General features: G+C 28.9%; 1 protein-coding gene across 3 annotated transcripts; it reads right to left on the bottom strand.

Annotated features, from left to right (window-relative positions):
- Positions 1-2490: 2490 nt before the first annotated feature.
- Positions 2491-6391, bottom strand: LOC129285095 (uncharacterized). 3 transcript variants are annotated; one of them, XR_008587073.1, is made up of 3 exons: positions 5807-6391; positions 3669-3843; positions 2491-2897 (listed from the first exon to the last, which is right to left on the bottom strand). XR_008587073.1 is itself a non-coding variant. In XM_054920645.1 (2 exons), exon 1 carries the CDS (start codon positions 6300-6302, stop codon positions 5814-5816), a length of 489 nt encoding a protein of 162 aa, XP_054776620.1. In that variant the 5' UTR covers positions 6303-6391; the 3' UTR covers positions 2491-2897; positions 5807-5813. The 3 variants fall into 3 exon arrangements, 1 of the variants encoding a protein (XP_054776620.1); XR_008587074.1 differs by having other exon boundaries at positions 3669-3824; XM_054920645.1 differs by lacking the exon at positions 3669-3843.
- Between the last annotated feature and the right edge of the window lie 6546 nt (positions 6392-12937).

Below are 12937 nucleotides of genomic sequence, written 5' to 3'. Positions count from 1 at the left end.
AACTAATCATGATTAACAACTAACATTTTAACAAGCAATACTATTAACAAGTCCCCTTAATGAATTAACATATACTCCTTCTGTTAAAAAATGTAAGGTATTTTTAACCGAATATTATCTATTAATAAATTAGTTATCTATTTTCAAACTAACCTTATTTTTTTATATTTATCCCTATTAAATACCCTATAATAAATATAAAGTTACTATTAATAAGGGCGTTTTGAAAAAAAGATAATGATTATACCTCAAAAGACTAAAAATGCCTTACATTTTTAACATCCAATTCCTTTAAAAATGCCTTATATTTTTTAATAGAGGAAGTAAGTATTGTTGAATTGACAGGTTAACAAGGATGTAACCCTATTGGAAAAGCAAAAATTTTACCTAAGTTCAGATAAAATTATGCTTGTGCCCTTTAAATTATAATTGCCCCATATTCTCTTTAAAACTATCAAACATATATGTATATATACATGTTTAAAAATATTGTTTATTCTTGTATTTATTATAAAAATAAGGAAAAATAAAATTAAGAACCTTTGTATGAAATTTATATCAATCAATGATCAGTTGTAGTCAACACCTGAATGAATACTTATCGATTAATGTTAATCTTTTATTAACAAGTATCCATTTGGATTTTAACAATAACTAATTCTAAATTAATAAAAATTCATTGGGATTTGTTTTTTCTTCGAGTTTTGACAACAATTTATCTTTGACGAATATAAATTTGATATAGAGATCCTCAATTGCTATTTTCTCTAAAACTAAATTTATGATACACATGGCATTAATATATATATTGTTAAACTTCTCTTATAGTTTATTTATATGTCATTTTAATTAGTATTTAAAATTACATTTGCTTCAAAAAATTAATATTTATATTTAGTATAAATTTTTCCCCTCGAATAAATTTTTTAGTATCCATCAATGCAAGTTAATATAAGATTTTAACAAATAAGCTTCATAAGATATTTTAAGTAAATTAAAATTTTATTAAATATATCAATTTTAATGTTACCCTTTTTCTCTCTATAATTAAGTTTTATCCTTTTTCTTTTTAATATATTAAATGATAGGTATTTTTAAAAGTTTATATTTTTGTTTTAAAAAGATAAAGTTGTTAAGTGTATTTAATGAAGTTTATTAATATGTGAAATTTTGTCCAAAAATATCTTATAATTTGAGCTGGAAAAAGTATTTCACTAACATTTAATTGTCAATTTGTAAAGAAGAACTAATCAAACTATGCATATTAAACATTCCAATTTACAACTTACTCTGAAAAATGAATGAGTAAAATTTAATAAAATGACAAGTTCTATTAAGCTTTTAATAATTTCAATTTAACCTTTTGATCTTGCAATCTAATTTTGAAATATGTTAATTCTTATTTTAAATTAATTATCTATTGCGGCACTTCATCGCAATTCTCCCAACAAATAATATTCAATCTAACATCCATTTTGCGTCTAGGGGAGTTAATTTCGCAATTGTAAGATCACTTTTTTCATTTCATTCATTTTTTCATCCATGATTTGCGAGTCCTTATTAATTAAGATGACGCATGTAAGTGATTCTTTTGGAACAATCCCCACAAGCACTCAGCCCCACACAAAACATTGCATGCTTTGTTTAACATTTTTACTCAGCCAATTAAGGTACATTTTCATGCTTGTGCTATTTTTTTTATAAACATCCGATGTCCCAAACTATTTATTATAATAATTTTATCCCTAAAACAATTAAGACATAACATATACATCCCTAATGTTAAATATCTCAACATTAATCATTAAAAATACTGTCTGAAACTTGAATTTAACTAAAAATGCCACATGTCATGCTAAATAAATCCAAGTTAAAATACATTTTAATTTTTTTAAAGCGAAATTGTTACAACACAAATTATTTAAGACACTAAGTATTACTCAAAAAATAGGACATGGACAAAAACACATCTTAACTTGAATCTACTTTACATATTAAGTCACAATTTCACTTGCTAAAATCTCAATCAACATTTTTAACAATCAACGTTGAAGCATTTATCATCAGGGTCAAATATACTAATATACTATGTTTAAATTACTTTAAGAACAAAATTGTTTTGACAAATAGTTTAAAACACTAAATACTCTTCAGAAAATAACTCAAGGACAAATGTAACTTCACCCTCATTCATATTCTGTCCCTGTTATAGGGTGTCACTTTTACTGGCCACATGAGATTTATGTTTCCTCATAAATTTTATAGGTTGAATTAAATTGTATGCACCTTTATTAATAATGCAGTGTTTTTTTTTTAAGTTATCTTCCAAATAATTTTTGAAAAATTATAAAATAAAATTATTAAAAAAAGGTTGAGTTCAAAAATTAAAAACAAAAATAGTTGCTCCACAACTGAGAACTCTATAGCTGCAAATATTAAAATATTAATGCTTTAAACTAGAAGCTAGAAAATTCTAACTTCGACTTCAAGTAAAAAGAAGCATAAACAATTCCTTTTGGATTGAGATCCCTACAAAATTTTGGATTTCAGCACAATTTGGGTTGGACATCCAAAAAAAGAAAAAAAAAAGAAAAAGAAAAAGAGTCAAGTCACCCCACAATTCTCCACCTTGGATTGAAAATTTCATGTAACGGGAAATTAGATATAACTACTACCGTCCAAGCCTCCAAGGGCTTCAAGCTCTGAAGCTATAATTGAATTTTCAGCCGGCAACAACTTTGCCAACATATCGGTTGGATTATCTCTAACATCATTTGTTGAGCTTGATAGAGCCTTGAATTCCAAGAAAATCCTCTGAAACTTTTCATTTATTTGAGAGCAAGTATATAACCCCCCCCCCTTTTTTTCTGTCTCTGTCACAAATCAGTTTCAACCACCTAACCAAAATTAAGAAAGGATGGTTAACTCATTAAATATACCTTTAAATTAAAAATCAATACCCCTATTAGAGAGAAAGAGAAACACAACATTGGAGGAATCATATAGAAACATTGAATTAGAACTAAATTCTCCTTAGTATTTTGCTAGGGGTAAAATTGAAAAATATTAATTATAACTCTTGGGTCACTTATTCTTCTAAAAGGCATCCTATAATAGAGACTGGAGGGAGTAAGTTAACTTATATAAGTATATAAGCACAAGATCTTGGTTTTGAGTACATGTAAATGCCAAAAAAAAAAAAAAAAATCTTTGGAAGAGCTACCCCAATTTGGACCTAACAATGTTCAAATTTGACCCAATCAAATAATGTTTAAGCACAAGGTCTTAGTAGAAGGGGCTATAACCACTTTAGCACGAAATCTGAAGTTTGAGTATGTATAAATGTAGAAAATGTCTTCAAGAAAGCTACCAATGGTCGAATATGTGACCCGATCAGATAACCTTATAAGAAAATAGCCATATCAAAAAAAATATATATATATATAGATATATAAATGGATCTGATATCGCTTCTTAACCTAAAACCTTAAAATATTAATTTTTCTTGCATATGTACATTTTTTTTTTTTAACCCTAGCTCTATCCAACGTAGGAATTCTAACATGTTACAATGTTGAGCTTAAGCTTCATGCCTTGAAGTTCGTAGAGTTCTAAAATGGAACAAAGCTAATACCTTAAAATTAAAATGTACGTGAAATTATCTTTACCTCCAAAAGGGTGAATTCCAAAAGCTTATGGGTTGCCTCTTGTTTGAAGGAACGCTCAAGAGCTCCCCTTATTCTGAGATGATTCCTCCAATTTATCAAAAACAACAGCTAAAGAGCTTACCAAGCAAACTTGCTCCCTAATCCATATCCACGTACCTATCAAATTTCACACAAACTACACTATTTATAAGCATGAATGGCACGGTTTCTCTCTTAAAAGTTAGCATTAAGCTTTGTACCTCTATTACACCATCATCATTCTTATATTTCAATTGGGATTTTGAAATTCTCATAGAAATCATTCAAATCTATTCCACTATTATTATTAATACTGTCATTCAATTGAAAAGTTTTTATTAAAATATTATTTATTTTGTGCAATGTATTTGGCGGGGATCAAGCTCTTATAAGAGTGGCAGCGAATGAGAATTAAACTGGAGAAGGAATTTAAGTTTGATTCAGTGTTTGTTTTCCCAGTAAGAAAGGATCAAGAGCGTGAAGAAAATCCCCAAATGCAGCTTTCATACCATGCTTACATGTTCTTTGCAAGTAATAAATCCTCTAAAATTATCAAAGGGCAGGGATAGACTATGATCTAGAATTTATAACAAGTTGCACAATTCACAAACCATGAACAGCCCAATTCATTTCTAAGACTCTTTATAATGTACAGGACTTATCTAGTTTTTCAACAATTTTGATGAAAAATGACTGAGTATCATGGTCATGTGTATCACATTGTTTCCCATTAGATTAATCTGTTTCTTATTTCAAGTATTATTTTTCAAAATTAGTGTCATTATACAGCCTACAATTCTCTTAGCTGGTTTTACTGGTGCAGGAGGATTTGATAATTAAAGTAATTAGGGCAGGCACCCTATGAATCAGGCACTCTCTTTATCTGGAATCATACACCACTATCTTTCAGGGGTGCTCTGATTCTGCCAAAGCAGGTTATCTGTACGGTATAATACTAACTGAGTAAGCAGAAATTTAAAATCTTACTAAGAGGTCATGCAAAACAGATTCTCTCCACTTTCGTGAATAGTGTTTTGGGTACTGTAAACAGGTGTTTAGTCAATTTATGCAAACCTCAACTATTCTTGCCTCAATCAAGTTCAAAGGTGGGTTATTCACTCGGGTGTATCTAATCACACTTCATCCACAAACTGTTACACTACATGCTAATCTAAAAGAGTTAAAGAGAGGCATATTGATCATGTGGGTTTATCATGCATGCAGTAATAAGGCCCGATAAATCCATGGCATGATCAAAACTTTCTTTACATTTTATCTATGCATAATATAATAAACTCTGGTAAGTATAAACGTGAATAGTGTAGTTCATCTCTCAAACCTGATGCAATACTACTCAGACCCATAGAAGTTATTGCTAATAAACATCTTAGGCACTTAACGAGATAGAGGTCATTGTTCTAGGTATGTAAATCAGAATCGAAGATAGTACGTATGTGCTTTGACAGGTAACAGATCTACTAGTTTTGCATGATATGACTTATTTCTTTGCTGTTCCATGAGCTTGAACAATAATGGAATTGGTACTAGACACCAAGGCTTTCAGAATTTGTGCCACGTCAATTCAGATAATAATGCTTTAAATACATTTTTGAATTTATTGTCCTCAACTTTGAAGTTGGTTTCTCCAAGAAAAAAAAGCCAATGTTATTATCTTAATTTTGAAAATGATATGAATTCAATGGATACTAAATTATTTATACATGGGAATAAAAAAAGGAGATGGGATCAGAGGAATTGAATGCATGAAAATCAACTAAGACGAGACATGTAGATTCTCTCTGTATCAGAAAAATTAATACCATAACAATCATGTTTATTTAATATTAATCTTTCAATTAAAAAACACATTTAAATCATCTAAAGTTAATCTATCAATTTATGCTTTTGGCACATCAACAATCTAATTTATAGATAGCCATTTAATATCTCATGATAATTAGCAGAGAGAAGGAAAAAATAATAAAAAGAGAGAAAAACTAATGCAGCGCCCTTCTTTTTCCTTTTCTTTTACTTTTTTTAATTAAAAAAGAAAACGCCTTTCATTCTCATCAATCAAATTGTGATCAATGAACAACAAAAACGGTGGATTTTTTACTCACTTGCTTGCTAATCTGAAAACCCTATTATCCTCTTCAATCCAGGGAAAGAGAAGGCAGAAGTAGCAGAAGATGATTTCTCAGACGAAGAATCACTCTCTTCTCGCAAATACTCCTCCATCATCTCCTTCGCAGATCTCGCCGATAATGGATGAAAATTCGAACCCCACTCTTCCACAAAACCTTTGATCAAAGCCGATTTCTCCGCTTCATCGATCTTCCTCCACTTGTGCTTCGCCTCGTCTTCCTTCAAGCTGAGGTACTCGCACAGCTCTCCGAAGAGAATCGCGCGGCTTTTCTTCATGGCCTCCTCCGTCTGAAGCAAGTCGGAGTTGATTTTGCGAATCCTGACAGCGAGCGTTGCTTCGCTGAAGCTGCGGGCGCACGAGATTCGGGTGGTTGTGAGCTTGTGGTTGTGGATGAGTAGATTTGTAAAAGAGAAGTTCGAGAGATGAGAAGAAAATTTGGCGGAGAAGAGTTGGATTGTGAGAATAGCCATTTGAGGCTGAGGGAGTGAGATTGTCGAGAAGATGGATCGAAAGTCGAAACCCTTCGAATCTGAAGGGACAAAGAGGACAAAGCAATCCAGAATGGCGTGAATTGTTGATTCTCGTTTAAGGAGTATTTTTTTTTTTTAAGTTTTTTAATTAAAAGTTTTGTTTCAGATTATAAAAATAATATTAAGAGAATGACATTTAAAATCCATTTAAAAAAATTTATCCCAGTAAAAGTCAATCAATTTTATATTGGATATACATGTTTTCGCATATAAAATTACTAGACTCTTATTGCAATTTTTTTGTGAGAACTTTAAATGTCATTCTTCAATAATATTTTGATTATCATGACAACATGAATATATTATCAAAATCAATGTTAATATTACATATATATATATATATATATATATCAATGTTGATAACCACCCAACGTTTTATCAACTGGTAATGGGATTGGGTTGTTCCAACTTCCAATCCTAACTAGTACGGCCGGAATTGGAGTCTTGAAAATATAATAGCATAATTAGATAATTTTGATTTTTGTTTAACACTTTTGCAATGGGATTATCTTGAATACTACGTTGGGGGACACGTAATTAAATATTAAATAATTCCTAAAAAAACGTATTTAAATAATACTTTGTGTAATATTAAATCTAAGATTTGGGAGAATTTTTAGGTAGATTAAGTGCACCACATCATTTGTTATCTGTCCAATAAAAACATAATATTAAAGTTGTATTAAATATAAATTAATTTTAATATCAATAATAATAGAGAGAGAGAACATGCAAGAAATTAAATTTACATTCTATTATATAAATAAAATCAATTAAAAAATGTCACACGAGATTCTATTTAGATTACTTGAAACATTTTAATTGAACAAATTACAAATGACATGATACATCTGATCTATCTAAGTATTTGTCAAGATCTGGTTGAAAAATTTGTTTCATTTCTGTTCATGAAATCACTTGATATATTGGATAGAATTAGAGCCAGTAATTCAAGTCAAACCCAATAGGTCAATCTGAGCCTTTAAATTCTTTTTATTATTAATAAAATAAAATTAACACTCACTCCATCATTCACTTAATAGTTAGTACTCATGAATCCTCACTTCTAGTCGGCATATTTTACATTCCTAAATGAAGTTTTAATGTTCTAAATCTAATAACCATTTGTTTTGATTTTTTTTTTGAAAATTTTAAGAGAAAATATACAAGAGGTTACTTTTTTTTTTTGAGACAAAATACAAGAGGTTTCTTAGTTTGCTTTCATTTGTACTTTTTTATTGTTTGGTCTCACTTTAATAAAGATAGAAAAATGTGCCTTATAGTATTTTGCTGCTTGAAAATTTTAATTTTTTAAAATAAAATTTAACAAATATTTGTACTAGCTCTATTAAGCCCAAGATGCTTAGCTGAACTTGACTATATTAATTTTTTTTATATATTCATGTATTTTAAGTCCGATCCAAATAAGTACATCCTACCTAAATTATTAGCTGAACATGGGATGAAATTAAATTTAAAAAAATCAATTAATTACGTGAAATTCATATTAGCAAACAAAAATTACATGAAATTTTGGTGACAGCTCATTGTATAAAGATTCGGATATGAAACTATTATTACTAAGAATTAAAATAATATTTAGTTATATGGCCCAAAAATACATAATACCCAAACTTTGACACGAAATCTCTCAGTCGGCTTCTTTAAACCGTAATTATAGGCCGTAAATATTTTGGGGCTCATTTCCAAAACATAATTAAGCCCAATCAAAAGTATATTAAAAAAAAAGTACCTGACTGGTATATAATCATTTTTAATTAAACCTTACCTCTAATAACATAATTACTTATCTTTAAATTAATATTATTTTTTTATATTTATCTTTATTTAATATGCATTTATCTTTGAACGAAAATAAATGCGATATCATCTCTCATGCGAGGGTTATGGTCGATACTAGCATGGAAGCCAGATGCAAGTTAACGAAAAATCAAGTAAAGGAGGGCGAGCTGCAGTGGAACAAGGAAGGACGAAAGTGAACGTTGATGGGACTTTTAGGCTTATTGCGCTGAAGGCAGCGTATGGCAATATTTTGCGAGAGATGATAGTGGATCCTTCCTTAGTGCATTCATGTGTCGCTTGGTATGCAAGGACAGTTTTTTGACTGAGCTATGGGCGTATTTAAATTAAAAATACTAAAAATATTTTATATTTTTAAACATTCAATCTCTTTAAAAATATATTATATTTTTGAGGTGCATAAAATAAAGGGTTCTTATAAACTTATCAAATAACTTTCATGCCAACAAGTCATGAGGTCATTAGCATTCGCTTTAACATTTTGATGAGCATGTGATGGTCATCGTCAACCTGAGCTGTCTAGATTAATTTTAGGCGATCTAATGAAAGCAAGAAAAATTATTTTAACTAATAGATTTTATTCACATTTCAAACATATTTAGTTTATTTTATTTTAATTCAAGATGTCAATAAAATCATGATTTTTTATTTTTTATTTATTTTGATATTTGTAATTATCAATGCCTGAATAAACATAGACACACACATAAGATCTTTTAACTAAATTAATCATTAACTATGTAATATACTTCTTTTGTTAAAAAATGTAAGACATTTTCAACTGAATTTTATCTCTCAATAAAATAGTTATTTATTTTTAAACTGACTATATTTTTTTATATTTAACCTTATTTAACAGGGTGTTTCATCCTAAAATAAATATAAAATAATTTATTCAATAAGTGTATTTTTAGAGAAAAAAAGCAATGATTATACATTGAAAGACTAAAAATACATTAAACATTCAACTCTTCAAAAAATGTCCTACATTTTTTAATGGAAGGAGTAACATTTTAAAATTAAAAATATTACTCAAATATACCCTTTTTTATGAGTTAATTAATTCCACTCACAATTTAAAAATAATTTGGTGGTAGGTACAATTTAAAAATTTTACTGCATACGAGTAAATTTATATATGGAGAAATATTAAATTGTGTTTTTATTTTGGCTCCTGTAATATACTTTATTCACCTCCAATTATAAGAAAATTTGAGATAAAGTTATGCATGCTAATAAATATTTATTTATTTATTTATGTTGGACGAGCCGTGGCGCACACCCTAAAATTTTATAAAATTATCTTACTTTCAAATTCTTTAGCAAATGCACTCATGTTCAATATGATCTCATGCTTTTATATAATTATGAACTCTGATTTGTCTATTTTAAAAATGATTTTAGTTTTGTAAACATTGGATCCCAACTTTTTCACCCATTGGTAATTTGATATTATATTGATTATCTTAATCCAATCTTTTTGTTACTTGAGATTTGGAGCTAATTATGGGTTAGAAGGAGGAGGATATTACAAGATACCAGCATGGAAGTCAGATGCAAGTCAACAAAAAATCAAGTAAAGGAGGGTGAGCTGCAGTGGAACAAGGAAGGATAGAAGCCACCCTTACAAGGATGGATGAAAGTGAACGTTGATGGGGCTTTTTAGACAGTTGAGATGAAGGCAGAGTGTGGCAGTATTTTGCGAGATGATAATGGATCCTTTCTTAGTGCATTCATGAGTAACTTTCTTAGTATGCAAAGACAGTTTTTCGATCGATTGAGCTATGGGCGTGTTTACTCAGGATAAAGCTGGCTTGGGATGGGGGCTATAAGAAAGTTGTCCTCAAGACTGATGCAACTGAAGTGGAGGAAGTCATGAAAGTAGCACCTAACCCAGAAAATCTTGATTTTGATCTCATTTTGGAAATTAGACAGTTATTGTACAAGGAGTGGGAGGTTCAAATCCGACACATCAGACTTGAATTCAACAAGGCAATAGATTCGTTGGCTAAGCCAGGCCTCAACACGATGCATGACTTACACTTAATCTCTCAACTGTCTACTACTCTTGCAAGGCTTGTTAGGAAGGATCAGATGAGAATAAAAGGCCTGGGATAATCTCGACAGTTGCTATTGTCTCTTTATTTATAAAAATATATATATATAATGATTTATTTATTAAGGGCATTTTTAGAAAGAAAAAAAAACAATAATTATATCTAAAATTACTAAAAATATCTTACATTTTGAATATTCAATCCCTCTAAAGATGCATTATATTTTTTAGCAGAGTGAGCGCTACTATCATGGGAGATAAAATTTATTCTATTTTATTAAATTACCTTCATAGATTAAAATTTTATAAAATTAATAATTTAATTAAAAAATTTATCATGAATATCATTCTTGAAATTTGAAATTAGCCTAGCTTTTCCTACTATCCATCAAATTAAGTTGAAAAGTAGTGTGCAAAATATAATTTTAATTACTTGACGAAAAAATTATAGTTTTGAATACTATAAATTTGTTTTTTTTAATCCATGTTTCAATATCCTAAAAAATCCGAGAACCTATTTGGTTGGTAGAGAGAAAAGAAATGAAATGAATTAAAAAAATAAAGACAAAAAATAAAATGACAAAAATGTGATGGAGAAATGTACGAACCATGTTCATGAAAAGAAATGATAATTAATTCATAAGATTGAGTGTCATGATTTATGAGATATATAAAAAGTTAGTCATTTATACATTTGTGATATATGATATTGAATTTTATTATATTTATTATAATAGGAAGAACGATTAAGTTCTTTTTTGATTTTTTATATATATTACATTTTCATCTTTTATAACAATCAAACAGGTTCTAAAAGTACTATCATTACTTATCCAAACTAAACCTGAATGAACGTGGCTGCATCTTTTAGGACTCAGAGCTCCAAATATTAGAATAAGTTTATTCTACTAAACAAGCATAATTATAAAGTTGTTATGTTTTAAACACATACTTAGACAACGTTAGTCCGTTATTGTGTTATTCCTTCCCTCGAATACAAGCTAATTATCTTCCTTGTAAATACGGAGTAAGCAGATAGATTTGAAGAGAAAATTAATATATTTTTGAATTAAAACACACAAAAAAACATACTTTTTAAATACTTAAAAAATAAATATTTAATTTGATTTGAAATCATATACATATCATCAAAAATAATGTTTTATTGTATATAAATTAAAAAAATGATACGAGTTTTTCTTCAATTAAAAGGCTGTGAAATGTGAATTTAAATCAATGTTCTTGCTTGAAGCTCCTAATCCAAAATGCTAGATAGGTGCCATTCCAACAGAAAATAAATTCTATCCATGTCAAAATTGTACATTCTGAATATAATTTTATTTCATTGTTCTGCTTTTAATTTTATTTTACTATACGCATGTCATCATCTAAAAAAAGTATCAAACATTTTAAAATTAAAACTTTAAATTTTAACCATATAAAGTAAATGATCGGTTCAAATCTTATCTGATCAATTAACATGTAAAGCTCATTGCAACAATAACACCAATCTAAATTGCTCAATTGTAAATTAGATTTCATTTTTTAGACTTCATGTAACATTCAAGACCTGGGTTCTGGGTTTTTTACACATAGATATACTGATTAACCCCTTGCTTAGTTAGAAGGGAGGGAAAGAAAGATTTGATAAGTTCAATTTTTTAAAAATGAAAAATTCCTATAGAGTTTACAGAAGAAATAAAATACAATAAATTCCCACCAAATATAAAAATTTTCTTAAGGTCTTAACCCTTTAAATGCAAATAAATTTTTATATTGAATTACCAAAACATCCCTATATTTTTATATATATTAAAAGGACAGACCCTCCACTTCTACCACTAAAGTCAATAATTCAGGCATGCTGAGTTTATTCAAATTAAACTTGAAGTATCCTACTTTTTTTAAAAAGTCTATACAGTCAAGCACGACCTTAACTTTTTTCAGCCAAGTTCGGATTAGCTCGCCGGACTTGGCTAAAATTGCTAACTATATATACATATAGAGCTAAAAATTTCAATGATCGACTTATTCAAGTTGGGTTCGATTCAAACTGGGCTTATTTAGATTAGGCTTAAAGTATTATACTCTCTTAAAAAAGCCCATATAACCAAGTATAATCCTAATTTTTTTCAGGCGAATTTGGGCTGACCTGTCAAGTTTAGTCTGAATTATCAGCTCTATCTACCACACCATTGTAGCTTCAATGGGTGTAATAATATATAGATATTTTGGTAATTGAACATAAATATATATATTTACATTTAAAGGAATTTGAGAATTTAAAGATATTTTAACATTTCGTTAGATTTTACAGAATTTTCATTTCTTTCACTGACGCACATCTCATATCTTTAAATATCTTATAGAGAAATGTCATCTCAATATTTTTTAAATTGATACAATGTCATCCTACCGTCAGCTTTCGAAGGTTAACTTTAAAAATTTGATCATTTTGTACCTTATTAGATTGCCACATTGATGTTCACATATAAAAATTTTTTTCTTTTAATTATTGCCACATCATTGTCCTTCTCCTCCCCACTCTTCTTCATTCTTCTTTTGCAAAATATATCCCTGGGAAACCATATTTTGACCCAAATATTAAACCCAAATTCATCATTCTTCTTTAGTCTTATTCTCCTCCACATGCACCTTTCTCTGTGAGTTCTCTCTCTTATCTCTCAAAACCCAAACC

The sequence above is a fragment of the Prosopis cineraria genome, unplaced genomic scaffold (assembly GCF_029017545.1).
Source record: "Prosopis cineraria cultivar Desert tree isolate PC_DT_omini unplaced genomic scaffold, ASM2901754v1 PC11, whole genome shotgun sequence".
NCBI classification, from domain to species: Eukaryota; Viridiplantae; Streptophyta; class Magnoliopsida; order Fabales; family Fabaceae; genus Prosopis; species Prosopis cineraria.
Note: the sequence above shows the minus strand (reverse complement) of the source record. Positions and strands in the feature narration are given on the sequence as shown.